General features: G+C 40.9%; 1 protein-coding gene across 1 annotated transcript in view; it reads left to right on the top strand.

The window, feature by feature from the left end:
* The window catches only part of SWAP70 (switching B cell complex subunit SWAP70), a 52,137-nt gene extending 30,280 nt beyond the window's left edge, over positions 1 to 21,857 (top strand). Inside the window, exons 4-12 of the mRNA XM_054025188.1 lie at positions 160 to 384; positions 4,819 to 4,965; positions 5,428 to 5,536; positions 7,004 to 7,185; positions 13,777 to 13,884; positions 16,164 to 16,330; positions 17,310 to 17,508; positions 19,738 to 19,834; positions 21,685 to 21,857. Of these exons, the coding sequence (XP_053881163.1) occupies positions 160 to 384; positions 4,819 to 4,965; positions 5,428 to 5,536; positions 7,004 to 7,185; positions 13,777 to 13,884; positions 16,164 to 16,330; positions 17,310 to 17,508; positions 19,738 to 19,834; positions 21,685 to 21,794 (1,344 nt within the window). The 3' untranslated portion in view covers positions 21,795 to 21,857. The remainder of the gene's footprint in view (positions 1 to 159; positions 385 to 4,818; positions 4,966 to 5,427; positions 5,537 to 7,003; positions 7,186 to 13,776; positions 13,885 to 16,163; positions 16,331 to 17,309; positions 17,509 to 19,737; positions 19,835 to 21,684) is intronic.
* The last annotated feature ends 709 nt before the right edge of the window (positions 21,858 to 22,566 follow it).

Genomic DNA, 22,566 nt, shown 5'->3' on the forward strand with positions numbered 1-22,566 from the left:
TGGGAGCTTGGAATCTTTGAAAATGAAGCCATTTATCTTTAGGTGCCTAAATGTGGATTTAAGAGCCTAACTTTAGGCATGCAAATTTTGGCCTAGAGCTTTTAAGCATTTGACTAAATTCTTAAAAATGATGTAATTTTTGCTTCTATTTCTGTACAGATTGAATACTTGCTTAAAAAACTCACTGAAGCAATGGGGGCAGGCTCACATCAAGAACAGTTTGAACATAATAAGAACAGCCTCGGTGCCAATCAAGGTCTTTCTGCATGGGAATTGATTGAGCTTATTGGAAGTGGACAGTTCAGCAAAGGGATGGACCGACAGACTATATCAATGGCAGTTAATGAGGTCTTTAATGAGCTCATATTAGATGTACTGAAACAGGTAAGAATTGCATGGAATGAATGTTTGAAAATAGCAGGATGTATGAGTTATTGGATGAGATCATTTGCCCATGAATTCTGCTGCCATGAATAACAGTTTCTTTAGCTGATGGCAGCGAACAAGCTCGAGGGGTCTCCTTAGTGCTCTGAGAGTTGGTTTCTGTTAAGAGTTTGTGAATGTGGTTTATTTTTAAAAGAATATATTTTGTAAAAGGGAAGCTGCGCTATGTAAAAAGATCTATTTAACCTTTCTAGTAATGCAAAGGAGATACTTGTCCTTGGTGAGTTGTACTTAGGAACTGAAGGAAAAGTGGCCCTTCTGTTTCTGACTTAAAATAGGACCTCTCTTTATACCAGTAATTCATTAGCTAATAGAATAGCTGCAAAACCTTATTTATTAATTCCTGAATTTGTGGTAAGTCTTTAATATGTTAAATATATATCTATATCTATATCATATAAGTATTAATATATTAACATTTGCAGTTGATTTACAGAAAAAAGCTCTGATAGGTATATATCAGTCTAACTGTGCCCACACAAGGGTGATGCACCGATTTAACTGTATCTGTTTCTAAATTGATACAGCTAAAACAGCATAAAAATTGTGTAGAAAATGCTATTTAACTCTGCATAGCAGACTATGGATCATTAGTGATTTACTAAGCTAAAGTCAAAGCTAAAAAGTAATGGTTTTATCTTAAAATTCATAGAATATTTCTGTCAACCTTCTTCTCGTTTGGAGTTGCCGTAGAGGGAATGATTACCATTTGGTCAGGGGACTCCTCAGTTGTTCTAGATATTTCAGAAAGTCCCAGAATGGCTTTAAAGGACTGTATATTTTTAATAGGAAAAATAAATCCTTAAAACCCCAGTGAAGTGTTTTTATTCAGGCAAACTGCACTTACCTAGGGTTCTAATTCACACTCATGTGTACTTTATGGGGAACTGTTAGTGGTCTTTGATTGTTTCTCCTTATGAAGAAAGCAAGCAAAGGCTTTTTTGGCAGCCCTTCCAAATCCATTCAGAAGAAGTTATCAGAAAATCTTGGCACAGGAAGTTCTTAAAAAATAGCCAAAGAACAATGAAAAACATCTGTTTTTGTTAACTCCTTATTGCTCGTTGGCGGGATGAACAGTTGAGGACAAAATTTAAGCCATTCTGTTAATACCATTGAACATCATAATTGGCGTCAGCTCAGTCCATCCACTTGATGTTTGAAAGGAAATGTCTTGATTTCTTTAGATGTTTCAAATGCTTTCTGTGTGATGCTGTGTTGCCTCTCATAAAAGGATTGCTGCAGTGTCTTGACTGTCTCTTCTTTTGGTGACTGACTTTGTTCGGGGATGTCTCCTTGCTTCTAAAAAGACTTTTTAAAAAGTTTGTTACGACCTGACCTCTTCCCCTTCTGGACAATCACCAGTCTGTTGGAAAATCACACTTTAATTCAGATATAACTAGTATTGATGGAATTATTTTTTGTGTGTGTGCAAATTTAACAATATTGATTTTTATTTTTAATGTTGTTGTTGTGTTCAAATATTAACTTTTTATTTTTACAGTTGTGGGAAAGTAAGGGTGGGGTAGGGCTGAGGTTACGGTTGGGGCACCGAGGACAGCAGGACTGCAGGGTGCTCCAAGCAGCCCAAGAGACCTGGGTGGAAGGTGGTGGTCCTGGCCCAGTGGAGCATAGACCCCCAGCCAGGGCTGCAAGAAGGAAGACAAATTCCCAACTGAGCGGGAGGCCATCCTGCTGCTGAACAATTACTGCCCACACACTCCTGGCTGGTGAGTGAGTGAGAGCCCCCAGCCATGGGGGAAGCCACCCCACTGCTGAATGGCTCGTACTTGGCAGGATGGCAACAGGACGACCAAAACAAAAACAAAAAACAAAGCACATAAGAGTTGGGGAAAATGAGATTACAGAAATTAGCAGGGGAAACGGGGGAAGCTGTAGTACCCAAAATAACTTTTTAAACTAGTGGGTATTTTTTGTTTTTTGTTTTTTTTTAAATTGACTGCCAGTAAATTCAAATGTCTGATAGAACATTCAATCATTTACATCTTTCAACATGCATTCTCTTTCCTGTGGAACATCCTTTTGACTAGCTGTAACCACACTGGATAAAACACATTAGGTGGGTGCTTCTGTTAAAATTATTGTTTAATGCAGTAGTTAATATATCTAATTATGTTTTCATCATTAGATTTCAGTGTTAACAGCTAATTGAGATGAATGGGGGCACACGACTTTGCATGGAGCCAAATTCTCCTCCCTAGTGCAGGAGTAAATAGGGTTTATATGGAGGACTAATAGAAAACTGAGAGGGATGGAATTCTCCCCATAACCTGTGAAGAATGCACCATGTAGCTGTGTAACTATCTCATGGCCGCTGCTGCTGCCTCATGTTTATGGTGTTCTTGGGCAATAGGGAGTTTGAATTGGTCTTTCCCATTTGCTAACAGCAGTATTATAAAAAAATAATGTATTTGATACCATAAGTGTACCTGGTGTGTTAATTATGCATTACTGAAGTTTAGGGGAAGACTACACTATATTCTTCACTCACCTTATACTTGGGTACATTTGGAACTGATAAGAGAGGGAAATGATGGCCCAGAATAAGGCTTGGGTGAAAGCCAACTATGGTTAATCCTTTCTGTGTGGAGGTGAAATGTAGATGCTTAGGATCTTGGGGCCAGTCTATTGGACTCCACCACCAAAGATATGTAGCTAGAACAATTGTAGTTTTACATCTTTGACATTTTAATATTTCCTCTGTGTGAAATACAAGCTCTGTTTTGGACTGGGTACTTATAGACCTCCTTCCCCCACAGAAAAGAAAAGGGAAGTGATCCTGATCTCATTCTGCTTCAAAGCAAAGAGAAATGTGATATTTCTTTTATTCTATCAATTTTATTTATTTTCCACATAAACTGAACACAGTTTAAGCAAAGAACTATCTCCACATCCCCTGGCTCCTCCTCCTCCTCGTCACCAAGAGACAAAAGATATAAATACATTTCCAAAAAAAGTTAACTAGCTATCTAGAAGGGGGAAAATATGTAAGAAATTCCGATACTATATCACAAATAGTACTTGATGTTAGGTCTGCAGTAAATATAAAGAATTAGGTCTAAGATCCCACTAATAGTTCCACTTCCAGTTCAGCTGATGACAAATTGATCAGACTAGTTATTTTTGTTCTTTATGAAGTCCACCTGCTGTGTGCGGATTGTAAAAAGCGTGGATTGGAAAAGGAAGGAGGGGGAGTTTGAAATCTTTATGATGATAATTAAGGTGGGGTATTAGGGTATGTCTGTATGGCTATTAGTGTAGAGCAAACTGCTGTGCAAATCTAGCCTGCCCACTCACTGGCCATGCGGAACTGCTACCAGGTGCTAAAAGTGTTGTAATGGGCTTTGATCTATGTGGTGACACGCTACCGTAGATCAAAGCACACGATAGCACTTTTTAGTGTGTGGTAGCAACTTGCAGCCAGTTAGTGCATGGCAGGCTAGAGCAGGATAGATTTACACCCAGCTTGCTGTGAGCTGTTTGTAGAAACAAGCCCTTGGAGACACAATGTTTTTCTTTTATTTAAAGCGGATTAAGTAAATGTAAGGAAAACTAAAATACTATGGCCCCACTGAAATCAATGGGAAAACAACTATTGACTTCAGTGGGGTCAGGATTTTGCCCTATGCTCCCCAAATATAGTATACTAGTCAGAAGTATAGTTTTCATTCTCCCTTTCTCAGTCCCACTAATTGAAGTTTCTAGCACACTCTCATTGGGATCATTTCTTTAAAAAAGGCTTTGGACTCTTTTTGGGTGTAGCTGGATGAGCAAGGCAGCAGAAGGTATTTTAGGAGACAGGAAGAACCACTTCCAGGAGGTGGAAGTTTTCTTATCCCCAGGGTTACGTGTACAGTAGGGGATGGAATATCTAGCTAGAATATCTATTTAGCTCCAGGCCCTACATATACCACTGGGGTATTTTGTTGTATGGGATATTTTGTTGTTGACATTTCACAATGTGATTAAATTAATAAAATCTCTGTCATTACACATCATGGATAACATGTCCAGCAGAGTAGTATGGTAGCACTAATAATAATAATAATAATTAAAAAAAGGAAGAGTGGTGGTAAAATGTTATCAAATAGAATCCAGAGAGATTGCAGTATTATTTCTGTTACTTTAAAGATGGTTTTACCATTTGCAAATCGGGAAAAAGGAATCACAAATTACTTTCATGAACTAAGCAACAGCTGATGGAATTGCAAGTTACGAGGAACGGCAGTGTGTAAGAATCAGCATTTAGGGCCTGGTCTATTCATCGGTCTTGGATCATAACCTTAGGGTACACAAGTAAAAGGCAGAGCAGTACAATTGAGGGGACGCAATTCAATGGGTCATTCCTTTTTACAGGGTTATATGTTGAAAAAAGGTCACAGAAGGAAAAATTGGACAGAACGTTGGTTTGTGCTAAAACCAAATATTATTTCATATTACGCGAGTGAAGACTTAAAAGACAAAAAAGGAGACATCATCTTGGATGAAAACTGTTTTGTAGAGGTAAAAATAAATTCAACTCTCTAAATATAGACATTTTAAAATAATCTTTTGTGGTGGACTCCCAACAGTGTCTATTCAGTGATGGTGGGATATTCTATTTTTTTCCTTTTTGCATCAGTGGGTCACTCTGTTGGGCTGTGTCTCTAGGTTTTATTTTCACAAAGATCATTTAATGAAACTATTGGAATTTGTACAAATAAGTTCATGAGTGGAAAGCAGTAACAATAAAAACGTAACTGTTTTATAATGTTTCAATTTTCCATGAACAGCAGTTTTGCATCTCTATGTAAAATGGCATTTATATCTCAAACTATAAAATATGCAAATGAAATATTATTCTGTTGTATATCTTCATAGCCTGTACATGTGACTGATTGGTGCATAGGTGGGATGCGATATGGTGTGCGATTCAGGTGTGGTATTTAGGTTCACTGGAAACTAATACTTTGTTTTTCATTCCAGTCCTTGCCTGACAAAGATGGAAAGAAATGTCTTTTTCTTATCAAATGCTTAGATAAAAGCTTTGAGATTAGTGCCTCTGATAAAAAGAAGAAGCAGGAGTGGATTCAAGGTAAAGTGTCTTAAATCTTAGTGATGATGTGCGAGTGAAGGTTCCGCTTTTGCAAAGCGCTTAAGCATGTGCTTAAGAACAAGATTTTCACGAGTGACTAGTGATTTTGGGGTGGTTCCCCTTCGAATTCCAAAACTGAGACATCTCAAAGGGACCTGATTTTCAGAAAGAGCTAAGCACCAAAACGCAGAAAAATGGGCCTCTTCAAGGTGTCAAATTGAGGCATCCAAAATCACTAGTCACTTTTGAAAATCTGTGCTGATGCGCTTTCATAAATTTTATCCTGTAGAAAGAGCTCATATGGAACTCTGCCTACCAGCAGTTCACTTTCAGTAACTGATTTGCTGCATGTTGTGGGATGGCTAACACGCAATGAAAGATGATTTTTATTTGTTTACTTTTTGTTATTTCTTTCTGTTCACATACAAACTTGCTCTGTGATACAGCCACATTTTTTAGGAAGAAAATAAATTGTTCAGTAGGTTTGATTTTTTGTTTGTTTTTTGTTGGGGGTGGTGAAAGCTCGTTCATCTTAACATCTTAAAACTGGTTTTTACTTTTGAGATAATATTGTCTAGTGGACACAGCATAGGGCTGGAGACCAGGACCTCTTGTTCTCTAAATCTGGCTCTTCCACTGCAATGCTGTGTAGTGCAGAAAAGCCAATTAACATCTGTACAGCACTTTGAAAACGCAAAGTGCTAAGTATTGTTGTTCATACTTCCCTCCTAATTTACAGTCTCTACTTAATTAGGCTGCACAAGGGGTGTGTGGTTAGCAATTACACAATGCTAAAATGAGACATTTCACTCTTCTAGGTAGAAAAATTATCAAAAGAGGAAATAAACTAGCACTTGACTGCTTTTCTTTCTGAGTGTTTCAGTCACTCTAAATAGAAACCACTTTCTTGCTGAAAGAATTTACCTTTCTTTTACTAGTAAGATGTGCAGCCCAGATAAAATGCTGGTCCTAGGAAATGAAATGTGAGGGTACTATTTTTGAAGTTCTATCAGTCAACATGCCCCTGAGAAACACAGCGGTTATTATGTGGATTAGAAACACTGAGAAAATTGTCTAGGGATGTGGAGAGAAATTTGCAATTGGTTGTCATTTCCTAAGGCTTTCTCTCTTTCAATAATTTATATTCACACCATCTTAATCTTGCCAATGCACCGCTAGAAATTGATGTTGGCTATGGAATAATCGGTCAGGGTATTGGAACTACTGGACATGCCTCTCTTTGGGATACAGATGATATTGCAATGTGTAGAAAGCCAGCACACTTACTTTTTTCATGTTATTAGTTAACTTAATAAGAGAGAGTGGGGATGAAGAGAGACTGCTGTGTGCGATAACAGAATAGCTGTTTCTCACCCACCCAGGCTATCCAGAGAATCTAGCATTTCTCCTAACTGAAGTTCTCTTTTATTGTTGCTTTTCCTTTCCATCACGTGGACTCCTTTACAGCCATTCAGACCACTGTAAACCTGCTGAGGGTTGGCAGCCCTCCACCTCACAAAGAAGCGCGCCAGAAACGGAAAGAATTACGCCAGAAACTGCAAGCTGAGCAAGAGGAATTGGAGCGGCAGATGAAAGAACTCCAAATAGCCAATGAGAACAAGCAGGAGGAATTGGAGACAGTGAGAAAGGTGCGGGCAGGTTGTTTGCTTTCAAGCTTTCACATTGCACTGATCAGACCAGAATTTTGCCTAGAGAAGTCTGTTTGGTTGAGATTGAGTTTCTTGCAATATTAGTCTGTTTTACACATGCGTGTGCTTTTTGTGCAGGGTCAGGACACACTGAGCTATGCTTAGCGCAGGACCCTGGGTGGGCAGAAGGGATGGGAAAAGAGGCAGGCATGCAGCTGTTCCAACCTGAAGTTACTGGCAAATGAGCTAGACCCCAGTTAAGTTAGTGCTGTCTGCAACAGCTCTCTAGAGGCCGTTCTGCTGGAGGAACGGAAAGTGCTCTGGGTGTGCCCCCTACGCCAGGGAGAGAGAGAGGCATAGAGCAAGGGAAATCACCAGCTGTCCACATAGGGTAGCTTTACAGCACTTTGTGCCATGGATGCATCTCAGAGGGGCTGCACCATGGCCTGGGGATCTAGCCCCTTTAATTAGTTAACTGAAGGAGCAGGCTGGCGTTTAACAGAGTTTCCATTAGGGTTTTCTTAGTTTTAATGGATTACTAAAGTTACATAGGTCACAGGGACTGAGAAAGAGGAAAAAATCCTGCCCCAGCACACTTCCAACAATATATGTAAAGTTCAATTTCCAGAGACACATTGAAATATGCTGCAGAATCCTTGTGTGTGTTTGTAATCTGATGGGAGCAGTTTTGGGCAGATTCACAGCTCAGATAAAGGTATTGACCACGTGTACTTTGCTCAAACGCATGTTTTCTCATAAAATTTGCATTGACTTTGCAGAACAACAGATTCAGACCGCTCGAGTGCGAATATTGGGGGAAAGCTTTAGAAATCAATTTATCTGAAAGCTCTAAAGATGTTTAAAACTTGGATTAAGGAAGCTTGGCAGAAGGTTCTATGAACAGCACTGAGGAGCATTATGTATTTGCTATTAACTTGCTGATCACTGCAGATATTAGAGTTGCCTACATCTGTGTGATTGCTCCCCGGTGAGGCTTGGTGAAAGTTAAAAGATCCATTCTACCTAATTTAAGATTTATGTATCAAAAGCTCTAGCTGTTTACAAAACATTTTCTACAATGAAATTTAAGTGTTCTTGGACAAAACTTACAAACCTAGTGAACTTTCCCTTAAATATCATGGGTTATTCTTGGATTTCAACCCCACCACTTGCCATACCACATCTCAGCTGCTACCTAGAGTGCTTCCTGTCAGCAGCCGGCATCGCTTCTTTACATCCTGTCCCCTGTGCTGTAAAATTGAGACAGCTGCCTTTTCCGTTTAAAAAAATAAAATAGGCCAGAGAAATATGTTCCTTCTTTTCTGAGGGAACTTCTGTCCCAAAACTACACTGGCCATTTCAGGACTAGTGATAGGGCTACAGTCTGATTATCTCATGATTCATCAGTGCTGAAAAAGGGTCTTATACAGATAGAAAGGGGAGCTTCCCATCTTCTTAATGGGACACAGTACTTTCCTCTAGCCCTGGTCAATTCAGAGACAACAGAAGACCTTAAATTCATGATGATACCATGTACGTAAACTTCACTTTAGGTCATTTTCAGAGGTTTCAGAAACATCTTAGCCATAACCTTCTCTCCCTCTGAGAGCTGGCTTTCACAGGCAGAGATTAAAAAAATCAAAATATATCTAAAGTAATTTTCTAGAAGATGCGTAGCACGTAGAGGAATGTGGGGTGTTGTATAACAGTTGTATTGGCACTCCTTTGGGAAGACCTGTATATATCAAATGAACTCACTTGTAGATTCGCAACTCATGAGTAGTTAAGCCATTCAAAACTCTCTTGGCTCTCCATCTTCTGTTCTATCCTTTTCTCCCTCTCTCCCGCTACATTGTTCCTCCGTTTTCCACTTCATGCTCCTATTAACTTCTCCCCTCCCCTTGCTCATACCATCTCCAACTACATATATTTATTTGTTAGTAATTTGTGTTCTGTCAGTATGTTCCATGCCATACAATGTGTGGAAGGAGACTTGGTCCTTGACCCACTGTGGTTGCAAGCTATTAAAATGACATTCTTTAGCCAAGTAATATGAAAAGCAGAACTGGTCTGCTCGTAACCTTGTCCTAAATTTCAGTTGGTTTTGTGTTTCCAGTTAGAACACGCTTGCCTCATTGCTCATGCACCTAAATAAATAGAAAATATCTGATTTATTACCTATTCTTAAGATCTTAGAGCAAGATCAGATCCAATTATAAAGTAAACTAGAGTGACTAGACGTAGACTGCAGAGAGTCACCCAGACTTTGAATCCATTACTTGTATGCAATCTGAGGCCCTGATCCTGCAAAAACATAGAGAAGTTTAACTTTAAACATGTGAGTAGTCCCATTAAGTAATGTGTTTAAAAAACTCCAAATATGAGACTTATAATAAAGTCACATATTATATTTTAGTAAAATTATATTTTACTAACACAGACAAGCTTAACTTTAAAGTCCCAGCTCCTGGAATCATGTGAATATTTTAGAATCTCAGCTTTCATTTAAAAAGTGAATTTCCATCTCTCATGGTTGTGGAAAGAAGCCTAAAAATGTGATCTGAGTGCATGTTATAGGCATAGAAGCTAGAAGGCAAATGAAAAGAACCCAAATATATTACTTTTAAAATCTTGTAATTCTTGTGAGCCTGATTCTTGATTTTTGAACACATCAGTTTGGTAATACTGGGTTATGGGGTATTAGTTTCCTGGCCTTGCTCTGAATCTGATAATAGAAGGTCTTGTTCTGATTTGATTCCTACCCCATAATTTTAAACATGGTAATGTGCCAAAACGCAATGCCTGCCTTAGCTCATATCTAGTACTACCTACTAATATCATTTGTGTAACTTACCAGGCAGCAAAAATCCTAGGTGTTGACTTCTGTTTGCTATAACTTGAGGAGCAGGTGCTCAAGAGGAAGAAACATGGGATTGTTCTCACAGAAGCTGTATGTTTACTGAATTGTAACAGATTTCTGTGAATCTTGCAGCAGAGATGGCAAATGGCAAGAATGTTGAGGCAAAAAGCTCCTTTCAAATAGGTCTGGATGATTCCTTAGTCTTAGAGGGTGAAAAGAGAACAATTTAGGCTAAAACATGAACTCCTGCATTTCCACTACATGAAAGTGTTGTGTATTTGGGGTAGAAGAATTAGCAGCTTTTGATCAGTTAGGAAAATACGTTTAATGGAAAAAGCTACGTAAACATTCCAGGAAACTGAATTGTGCCGGAAAGCTTGGAGCTCAGTTTGCATCAGGCTGAGAGCCAGCGTGAGTTCAGGGAGAGCTCAAGTACACTCTGGGAATGGCCTGGGCGCCAGGAAAATTTTAGAAGTGTGGGTGAGTTGTTGACATTTGTCTAAAATAACATTTTCTTATGGAATTTTGAGATTCCCCTTAATCTAATTAAAGGATGAAATTTATCCCCATAGTGAGGCCAAGCACAAGGCCTAGAACCTGTTAAGTCTGTGTTTTGGGGTCATAAGTGGGACTTAAGTGATGCAGAAGGCCAGCATGTGGTCTGGGTCACATGGCATAAGTTTCACACAGAGCACCCACCATACTTTGTTTGCCTCAGTAACTTTTCTGATATCTAACACCCTTCTATAACTTCCTCAGACCTGGGTATGTATGCATATATTCTCGGACATGAGGGATAGAAAGCTCAATGTAAAAGTATCTATCCTCAATCTATAGCAGCGGGAACAGGATCCGATTGTTCAAGTGACTCGGCATGGGTGGATCTTGTCCATCTGGAGCCCCCAAATATTGACAGGGATCCACATGGATGCAGGGCTTAGCTGGTGCAGACACTTGAAAAATTATGACCTTAGATTCCAGTTTTTATCAATCTGATTTGTATTTGGCCCCTACATTCATATTGGTGCTGCTTTATTTTCATTTAGCTTAAAAAATGGGGGGAAGTGAACAGGTAAAGTGTCCTTAAATTAGCATATCGGATTTGGATGTTTTTAAGATGTTGCTCCCATTTCCCCAGAACACTTTCAAAGACACTGTCGTAAAACACCTACATTTGAGGTCTAAACCGAACACCAAACTTCTCTTGTGCTATTTAATACTAAAGTTATTCTTTCCCCCCTTATTGCTTCACTGCTGGTCAGCCTGATTATTTTTGTCAGTTACTAGTGTTTATTGCTGGCTTGTAAAGAAATGAAAGCTATTTAAAACGAGCAGGTGTTTAACAAAGCAGGTGTTGGGTTAGTGAAACTGTGGGAGAGAGAGAGAGAGAGGAAGTAGAATAGCGGTTAAAATTTGGAATTTTCAAAAGGCAGTAGAAGAGGTAGGTGTCCATCTCCCATTGAAAGGTGATGGGGCCCTGTAATGGGGCGACGACTCACTGCTGCGGCGCCTCCTGATGGTCGTCCAGGGAATTAGCTCTTTCCACTCAGGAGCACCCTCTGCAGGCTGGTGTCTCGCCTTGCCGCTGGCCCCGGTGTCCCTCCCTGACCCCGGTACCCCTTACCTCCCTGGGGAACCCCCAACCAGCTATCCCCACCTTGCCTAAATCTTTGGCCTACAGCCTGGGGGTTTTCCAGGCCGAAGTTCCCTAGCTCCTCTGGCCTTCCCCTAGCTGTGCTCCACTCTAGGTACTCTGTTCAGCTCCCTAGCAGCCAGGCCCATCCTTCTCAACAGCTAGAGAGAGACTCTCTAGCTTCTGGCCCACAGCCCTCTTAATCAGGGCCCAACTGGCCCTTATAAGCCAGCCACACTTCCAGGGCCGGAGCGGGGTGATCACCCCGCTACAGGCCCTAACTCCCTTCGGCACATTTGAATATCCCAGCCTAAAATGTCATTAAAATATTCTTACTTTGATAAGATGCTGGTGACTCAAGATACAGATGGGTTTCCAAACAGGGGTAACGTGTGAATTAGCTCATTTGAAGGAATTATTATTTTTGGAATTATTTTTGCTTTTAAAAGAAATGGTGCAAAATTCCTGACTATTGCTTGTCCAGCACTGTCGGAGCATTTTACAAACACTAATTCACGCACAAACCTTGTGACGAGATTATCATCCACCTTTGTGGAACAGTGGTGCAGAGAGGTGAAGAGACTTGCCAAACGCCGTAGAGGGTGCTAGGGTCAGACTTGGCACTCGATTCTAATGTCTTTTGTCTCTCAGTCCTTGGCTCTGACCATGTCTCACTATTACCTTTTCCTTTATAATTTCAAGTGATGGTTATTGGCTCCATTCTTATAAACCCTGTATGATATAATCATGTGGATGTTAATGGGACACAGTCAAATTGCATCAATCATTTTCATTTTTTTGCTGTTCTACTCCATTATGTTTAATAATCTCATAGAAAAAATCATTTTCTTCTTATCCTCTGAGACAACTTTGGCTTTGTCGGGTGCTGTGTTGAAATCCTCGGGCCCTTAGAGCTCCTCCCTTGAAGCATCCACTTCCTCCTGCCCTGCACAAAGCCTGTGACCTCCTGTCCTCTTCCTCTATGCATGGGTATTAGCAGCAGTCCGGAGGAACTGTCCTCCCAGCCTCCTGACATAATCATTCACTCAACTCTGAAATCTAGATTTTGGATTTTTCCTTCTCATTTGCTCTGTTGTCACTGACTTTTGGTCCCTTTCATCCCTCCCACAGGTCAAATTGCAGGGCAAATTCATTGTTATATAGAATTTTAGATCAAGATGGTATTTTGGGGAATGCCTACAGGCCCAAAGATGAGACTCTGCTTCTCAGTCAGTTTTTAATGATTGGAAAACCGATTATAAAACAGATATCCCTGTTAATATCTGTAAAATCACAAGCATTGTGTTGTGCTCCTGTTGTCCACTCACTCACTGCTGGCTGTTGTTCAGTCCCCACACGTGCACTCGCTATTGCAGGAATCTGCATCGTTTTGCCCAGAGCTGGGGAGAAAAGGGGTTTCCCACTTGGTGAGAATTTTCAGGACTTCATTTTAGGACAAAAAAATTGTAAATTTTTGTGAATCAAAAAATTGGCAACATTTTTGGATTGGGTTAATAGAAATAATTCATTTCTGTTTTTATCTCAATTTTTTAAAACTATAAATTAAATTTAAAAACAAGAATCCATTTTGAAGTGAAAAACAACTTTTTTGTTTTGAAACAAGACATTTGGACAATTCTGAAAACTCACCTTTTCATGCCAACAGTCTTGGTGCTGATGAATTGGCATTTACAAAAATAATTAATTTGAAAATATTCCCAACCAACTGTAGTGCCACCCACCGTTTTTTCAGTGAGCTGTCCATTTGTATGAATGGGAGCTGAGAACGTTGTTTCCATCTAGTACATGAGACTGGATGGGAGGAGGTTTCATGGATGGTAACAGGTACATAGACTGACTGAAGGTAGGGTGACCAGATGTCACAATTTTATAGGGACAGTCCCAAATCTGGGGCTTTGTCTTATATAGGGACCTATTACTCCCCCACCCCCGTCCCTATTTTTCACACTTGCTATCTGGTCACTCTAACTGAAGGTCATTGAACCATTTCTGGTCAGCCTTTGGTTAGCATGTAATCCATGCAGGTGTGAGATAACTGTCTCTCACACACTTTTACATGGTGTTTTTCTTTGCACAGCAACTGGAAGAAGCAGCTGCTCGAGCCGCAGTAGAAGAGAAGAAACGTCTTCAGACTCAAATGGAACTGCAAGACCGATTCAGTGTGGAGCTAGCGAGAGAGAAAATGGTGAGTGCTCGGATAGCCAAAAACATTTTGAATTTCCTCAGTGAACTGTGTTTCCACCATGACAATCATAGGCTTTTGCTGAATGGATTCCAAACAGGTTTTGAATGGTGGCATACCAGAATAGATGTACTGTATGCTTATTTGCGGTGCATTCATTTTGAGTAATCATATACAGATTGATGATGTTTGTACAATTCTGGGGCAACGTGAATTGTAGTAGTTGAGTGCAAAGTGTGTTTCTTTGCTTTAAATTGTCAGTTCTATTCTGAATTCCTAATAATTTTATTAAAATTGAATTTTAAGAGCTTTGTGTGTGCATAGATTATAAGGATGATAGTGCTTACCACTTACGTTGTAATTTTAGCTGTAAATCTCAAAATCTTAAAGATGAGGAACCCAGGGCTGACCGAGGTTCCTTGTTAAAGGTCACAAAAATGAGTCACTGGCAAAGTTAGTACAGAACCCAGCTTTCCTGGTTCCCATGCTGCTTTCCTTAAAATACATCTGCTATCCCTAAAGCCCTTATTATTATATAGCACATATCTACCTATTAAACTTTAGAAGCATCTTGTCTTACATCACAGCCTTGTAATGCTGACTTGCAATTAGTAAATCAGATCCCAGGATGAATTTTATCATAATTTTTCATCTGGACTTTGTCTTGAATAAAATGGTATATTACTAAAGTTATCTATTGAAAATAAAGGATACGTGTTGATTGTCACTCAGATACTTCATTGCATAAAATCTTGGGACATAAAGTTACTGTGCTAATCCAGTTGGGATGGCTGTGCATGTGGGAGGGGGTGGGCTCTGTTTTGGAAAATGATCTTGTTTGCTGGAGCAACAGAGGCTTGAGATAGTTGTGGAAGCAGAATGCTTAATAGCTGCAGGAGAGGAAATGCCTTTATGGCAGGGGTTCTCAGACTTTTGTACTGGTGACCCCTTTCACACAGCAAGCCTCTGAGTGCGACCCCCCCCTTATACATTAAAAACACTTTTTTATATATTTAACACCATTGTTAATGCTGGAGGCCAAGCGGGGTTTGGGGGCTGACAGCTTGCGACCCCCTATGTAATAACCTCATGACCCCCAGAGGGGTCCCGACCCCCAGTTTGAGAACCCCTGCTTTATGGTACTCAAAAGCAAGCCCTCCTAGCTGTTTAAGGAATGACCATAATGAGCATTGAAGCATGTCCTATCTGGTCTTCAACAATGAGATTCAGGGTCATGATTTGTTGAGTAAGACATAATAGCTAAGTTTCAAACAGTGACTGGAGGGAAAATTAGATGTTTGTCTCCTGATTTACCTTCATCGCTCTCTTCCCTCAGCCTTTCACCTTGCCAAAGGTGTGAGACAGCCTTCTACAACTGGTACTTTCTTCTTCCCAGTCAGTCCAATGACCATTGCTTCCAGCTCTGCCTGACGCATGGTGAGAATGGGGAGCCCAGCAGAGGAACAGCTGTACAGCATTTCTGTCAATTCTGCTTGGTTCCCTGCTCTGGCCATGTGTTAAAAGAAGGACTGAGAGATTTGAAGGAGAGGAGGTGTAGCGCATTCCCATTCATCTGGCGTGGCTGGAAGAGTGGCAGGAGAGTTGTTTTCTTTGTCTCTCTCCTTGATTTCCATAGTTCTTCTGCTTTCTTTGCTTTCTCTTCCCACAGCCAACACCCTTTGCTGTGGCTTTCTCTCTGCTTTTCCAGTCCCACATCTGTCCCCATATCCACAACTGCTACTCTGCCACTGTTCATTGGCTACCATACTGGACTTCACAGTGTGAAATTTACTAAAGGGTTGTCTATACACTGCTGTTGAACCAATTTAAACTTGTATGTGGACTCTTTTGTCTGTATAATACTGGTTCCAGCTGTTTAGCTTGTGCCTATAAGTTGCCTGACCTGAGCCAGGTTTAAACCACTCTAAGAGCATCTCCACAAAGTTGTACCAATTTAATTAAGTCAATATGAAACCACACAGTTAGTTATAAAGCTACAACTCTGTGTGTAGACCAGGCCTAAGTTTAACTACAACGTCCTGCTGTGTGGACAGCACAGAGGGTAGAGAAGTTAAGCATCCTGGGAAAAGTACAAGCAGAGGAGCAGGGGAAGTAAGCTGCATGTGAGAATCCTGTCTGAGGTGGGAAACTTGGCAAGTAGAGTGGAAAGGTTCTCTCTCTGAAAATTGGATATCCTTGAGGGCTCCATCCTGGGCAAAGAAAAGCCCACTAACTGTCATGGGGATGCCGAGCTAAGGTGTGTCTTCACTTTATGTTATCAGGTAAGACAGCAAATGGAAGAGCAGGTTGCTCAGAAATCGTCTGAACTTAAACAGTATTTGCAGAGAGTATGTGAACTCGAAGAAATGTATAAAAAGCTACAGGAAGCCTTGGAGGATGAGAAACAGGCACGTCAAGATGAAGAGACCGTAAGGAAACTTCAAGCCAGGTGTGGTTTTTAATCTTATGGAAGTAAATCGATAAAACCATTCCTGACAGGCATGGTCTAGGTTTACTTTATCCTGCCTCAGTGCAGGGGACTGGACTTGATGACCTCCCGAGGTCCCTTCCCACCCTGCATTTCTCTGATTCTAGGATATCGGAGAGGAGATTTAGGGGTGAAGTGAGGGACTGAGGTGCTGCTATTCACTGGGTTCTCTCAGATACTATAAGGTTGAGGAACTTACAAATACATAGTAGTGATTAATAATCATAGTGATCTTTAATAAGATATCAAAGCTGAATGTAGTAGACACATTGGAGGTACAGAATAGATTTGGATGTTTGAGTATTGGACACTTGTCTCTAAGGCCTAAACGTTCAAAAGTGACTAATGCTTTTGGCTGTCTGTTTTTGGGTTCCCAACATGACACCGTAAAGAGGCCTGATTTTCAGGTGTGTGCTCTACACTTTCAGAAAATCAGACACCTTTTAGTGTGTGTGTCAAATTTGGCACCAACAATGTCAAGTCACTTCTGAAAATGGAGGCCTACATGTGTACTATTTGGCTATTACATGTTTTCACAAAGCAATAATTATTCCAATTTTCATATCAGCTTGTATTTTATCCCAAATTAATTTCATACTGATAATGGGCTGCACTTTCATTTTCTACTGTGGATTTCAATCCTCCCTGCTAGTGACAACTTTATGTGCCTATTTTTCATGTGGTTTCTCATGTTGGGCAGTTGCACTACAGGCTGAAATAACTCCCTGAACTGCACTTTTTGTGATTGCGTTGTTTGTGCTCTTGAGTGACAGGTATGGGTTCCAATGTTGTTTAAACTTCTCCTTTTCCCATACTTTCCAAGTTAATCATCAGAAAGTAATTTGCTTGATCTCCTTGTTTGTTAGCACATACGTGCTAGATAATGGATTAGACTTAGTTTTCAAATACCGTGCTGCAGTCATCACAATCTCCTCCCTAGGTTACTGGAGGAAGAGTCAGCAAAGAGAGCTGAACTGGAAAAATGGCACTTGCAGCAGCAGCAGACCATTCTGATGACAGAAGCAGAGAAGCAAGAGTTAGAGACCCAGAGGATCATAAAGGAACGTGCTCTTCAAGTTGCTATGCAACAGTTGGAACAGCTTGAACTAGAAAGGAAGCAGGCACTTGAACAGTATGAGGTAACTTACTCTATGCCAGCTGTGTTCCTAATATGCCTAATACTTATGCCAGGTGTTCAAAGAGAGTCAAATTAAAACAAATTTAGAGGTTGGTAATGGGGATGTTGTGCCTTTTTAATTCACGTGTATGCATTTGAATCCAGCCCAAGACAAGAAGTTATCTCCAGCTTTTTCACTGGCCTCTGTGGTACATGTTATGGCCCCTGTGACTTCACAACTTAGACTTCACAATCTTTGATATATTTATCTTCTCAGCCCTGTGAAGAAGGGAACTGAGGCCCAATGTCACACAGAGCAAGGAACTGAATCCATGTCTTCTGAGTCCCAGGCTAACAAGGACCATCCTGCTTCTCATGTGAGAGCTTCAGTCCAGTTCCCCAGGATAAGTGTAGATATCTCACAAACCACCAGCACAGCTGGCACTAATTGAAAGCCCGTCAGCAGTCGGAAGATGACAAGTAATGATTACGGGGACTGGATTGTCCTCTGAGCCCTAGAACTGGCCTTTCTGTGCATAGTTGGGTGACGCACAATGGCTTGATTCTCAGGCCAACTTGCTTTCTTGATGGTGCTGCAGGGAACCCATTAACATTGAATGTCCTGGCTTGCATGGTTTAAAGGCAAAGATGCAGTGGTTCTGATCCCCTTATTGTGATCATACCTCAGCCATACCCTGTTGTTTCTGGGAATGTTACAGAACATCTAATTGTTCTGGGGGGTTGCAGTTGAGTGAAATGATGGGTGCGCCCCCTCATGAGGGGAAAGTGAAATTAAGAAGTGCAATATCTTGAACAGACAATTCCTAAGGATCTCTTATATTTGTATAATTGATGCTAAGTATGACATTGCATGGGAGTTGCTTGATTTTCTGATAACACTTTGATTACACATGCACGTGTATGTACATCCATAAACAAAATCACATTCCTACTCCAAATAGCAGCCTGCTAAAACCAGATTTAAATCTAACAAACAACTCTAAACTTTAAGATACACCTCTACCTCGATCTAACGCTATCCTCAGGAGCCAAAAAATCTTACCGCGTTATAGATGAAACAGCGTCATATCAAACTTGCCTTGATCCGCCGGAGTGCGCAGCCCCGCCCCCCCCGGAGTGCTGCTTTACCATGTTATATCCAAATTCATGTTATATCAGGTCGCGTTCTATCGGGGTAGAGGTGTACTTGTTATCTTTTTTTAAAGTTAGTGCAAATGTTTTTCTTTTAAATATTCAGATTTCTGATTGCATAGTCTGACCTTTCCTTTCAAATGGGGCCTCCAGGAATTGTCTGGCATTGATTCAAAAGGCCAGCTGAGATTAGAGGAAGGAAGGTCTGATTTTTAGGCTTCCATTTCATTCTGGTGCTCACAATTTGTTCATGTTCCCCTAATGCCCTGACACATGGTCCAGGATGCTTGAGCTGCCTTGCATGTGCCCAAGACGAACACTCTCCTCACAGAGCGTCGCTTTATGAAGTTACCAGTTAGTGTAGATGGACTCTCAGTGGCATGGCCATCCAGTAATGGTTTTAGCCCACAAACAGAAACCTCTTGCTATGTGGAAATTGTTCACCCTGCAAGTGTCACTTCAGCCCTACTTCTGCTAGTGCAGAATATCTTTCTAAACCCCGTTTCCCCAACTGACAGCATTAGGAGAGGGTCTGGAGCAGAGAGGTAGATCTGTGAGTTGTCTGCACAGAGATGTAGTTCAATTTGTTTGCAGATAGGATTACTCAGAGATAAGGTGTAAGGGGAGAAGAGAAGGAGACCAAGGACAGAGCCCTGTGGAGAGGATGAGGAGGATCCCCAGAAGCAAAGGACAAATTGGAAGAGCAATTAGGAAGGTGGGAGGAGAACAAGACAGAGTCATGGAATCCAAAGGAGGACAAAAATTTCAAGATGAGCCTGGTTGACTGTGTCAAAGGCAGCTGACAGATCAAGGAGGATGAGGATGGAGTACTGTTTGAGCTTTAGCTAGGAAGAGAGACATCATTCAAGACTGTGACTTGAGACTAATTGAGTTGATTGGTAAAGAATTGTTCTCAAAAAGTGCGTGGTCCTAGCTGAACTGACAACCAAGGATGCTTTAACTGGCTTTTGTGGGAGGTAATCAATCTTTGAAAGGTGATGTTTGAGAGAGAGTTTCATCTTCCTGTATATTTTGTGTGTGGTATCTGGAATAGGCCAGAGCCTTTTAATTTTTTTAAACGTGCTGCATCTTGTTTCAGGGGGTCAAAAAGAAGTTGGAACTGGCAGCTAACAAGACCAAGAGCTGGAAAGATAAAGTAGCTCATCATGAAGGATTAATTCGATTAATAGAACCAGGTGCGTACTCAGTACAGAAAATACAAATTAACAGAGCTCATTGTGCCTTTTTGATGCGTTCGAGAAAGAACGTGGCGCTCCTGCCTGACTTATCCAGGGCAGCCTTTCTCTTTACCTCATCAGGTATCACTGCTGCCTGCAAATACCATATTTTAAAATAAGCAATTTGAGTAAAGAGTGACCCTGCAGAATCTGGGGGCTGTGGTTTTTCTGACTCAACATATAGGGGATTGTGCAAAAATCTTTAAATGATTTTGAGAACAAAGATTATATCACAGTTTCACGTTATCCTCCATTTCTTTGCTGTGGAGCCAAGTAAACAGTGTCATTATGAAATATTAGAAGGGTACTGTCAGCATTGATGGCCTTAGAGCAATCTGCTCCCTCTGCCAGCTCCTTTCTTGTGAAACCAAAATTTCAGTTGATAAGATTCCTGCTCTCTGAGGTCCTATTCCTTCTCTAGCAAAAGCAATGCCATTGGATGGAGCAGGACTGGGCCCTGAGCTACTCAAAGAATAAGGGTCTTAGTGCTTTTCCACTTCCTGAACAGTCAGCCAGGAGAGGGGAAGCACAATGTCCAGGGCTTGTTAATTTTGCTAAGAGGCTAGAAATTCAATACTGTGGTAATTCTTAAGACTTTGCTACCCTCAGAGATGTATTAAACAAACAAAAAAAAGGAATGCTTACGGGGCTTTTTTAGGTTGAGCCTTTTCAACCTTGTTCACAATCTTAAAATCCTAAAAATCTGTTTACAATATATGTGTGTGAAAAAGTTACTTCTGTGGCTAGCTCAAGTTAGTTTGGTTATTTAGGGTGGGTAATTCAGGAAATAAATAACAAAAACATGGAATAAAACACGTCCTTGTTTACATTAACAAGCTCAGCCAAGACAGTTTAAGTCCTCTAGTCCAGTGAGCGTGTATTCAGTGCATGCACAAGGGCTTGAAAAAAGTGGCTTCTCAATCCTGGGCTCGGCTGGGCTCTGGAGCAATTTAGTACAGCTTTAAAGCTGCTCTAATTTTCACTGTGTGACCCTAGCACTTCTCTATCAGCTGGGGACTGCTGGAACCAGGTCCCCTTTCTCTTGCGGACATTCCTGATAGTGGTGTAGAGCAGCTATATCTGCTCTGTGCCACATGGAGATTTCCCATCGACAGGAGGTAGGTTAAGGTGGTTTTGCAGTGCCTAAGTGCTGCCGAGAATCCTTGGTGGAGCTAAGGATTTAGCCCAAGGTTTCTACAGACGCAGAGAAGGGGTGCTGTAAATCAGCCATGAGTCTAGGGAAAAAGCCTCTGTTACTCATAGTATTATTTCTGTTACCCAACCACGTAGGAGCCCTAGTCATGGTCCAGAACTCTTCTGTGCCAGGCACTGTACAGATACAGAACAGTAAGATTGTCCCTACCCCCAAAAAGAGATTACACTAAGTGATTGGTCAGTTGTGCCACAGGCATGGACAATTACAAAGAGATGGCTGGTGTCCTAAAGGAAGGGAGAAAATCTTGGAAAAGCTGACAGAAGTAAGTGGTTGTGGGTTTGGGACACGTATGCAGATGCACTTCTTGTAGTAATAGACACGTAAATTGCCTTTAAGTCATGCCAGGTATTGTGAAAAAAGGAATTTGGTGAGTGGAATGGGATTATTTATATGGTATCTCTGCAAGAAGTGCATATAGAAGGTAACCATGGATTTTTAAAAACTGGTTATCTTCCTCTAGCCAACATATATTTGTTACCTCACCGCTAGTTGCACTGATTCTAGCTGTGCTCCATCTAGCCTGATGTAGCCAACAGTAATTTTACCTATGGAAAAATGTCTATTTTATATCAAATATTATAATGTCTTCCAGGGTCTAAGAATCCTCACTTAATTACTAACTGGGGACCTGCAGCCTTCACTGAAGCTGAACTTGAGCAAAGAGAAAAGAGCTGGAAGGGGAAAAAGGCCACTTCTGAGTAATGAAGGCAGCTGAAATCTCACTCAACAGCAATAAAATATTTGATCATGCCATTTTATACTTCAGATATGGCTTACTGCTTGTAATGATTGTGTTCAAAGCAACATATTCTGCAAAATGCTGTCTACAAAAGGATCTTTTATCACAACAGTATACAGGAGCTGTCATGTCTACAATTTTCCCTCCAACACTTAGCTTCCAGAACCTGCTTTATTTATATGGAAAACATTATCCAATCTTTGAGCTGCAGATTTTTATTTAAAGAATAACTTGGGTCATAGAAGAACCTGTGAAAAATGTATGACATAACAATGTGACTGCATTTGATAGGTTAAGTACTGTTATTTCAAGTGTTTCTAAAGTGAGGGAACTGCTTGCCTATGTCTTTAGGCAGGCAGTGTCATTTAAAACAAGAGGTGAGACCCATATCAACCCCCACTGCCAATCATAATCGCCTTTTGCCCTTCATTTCATCTCCTCCACTGGACACGTAGGGCATGTCTACACTGCAATAGGCTCAGACTCAAGCCTAACCCTCTACCCACAAATCATGCTACCCCAGGGTCCCAACTTGAGTCAAGCTGGGACCCAGCCTTCAAACCCTATTGCTTTGCAGTGTAGATGCAGTCCCACTGGACTTGTGCTTGAGGAATCTGCCAAAACTATTCCTTGGGTCAGTCAAGTGTTCCTACACTGCACCATGAACAAAGGGCTAAAGCAACCACATGTTAGGTGGTATGGGTAGTTGGACTCTGGCTTGGATCATGAAGTAGC

The sequence above is a fragment of the Malaclemys terrapin genome, chromosome 4, assembly GCF_027887155.1.
Source record: "Malaclemys terrapin pileata isolate rMalTer1 chromosome 4, rMalTer1.hap1, whole genome shotgun sequence".
Classification (NCBI taxonomy): Eukaryota; Metazoa; Chordata; order Testudines; family Emydidae; genus Malaclemys; species Malaclemys terrapin.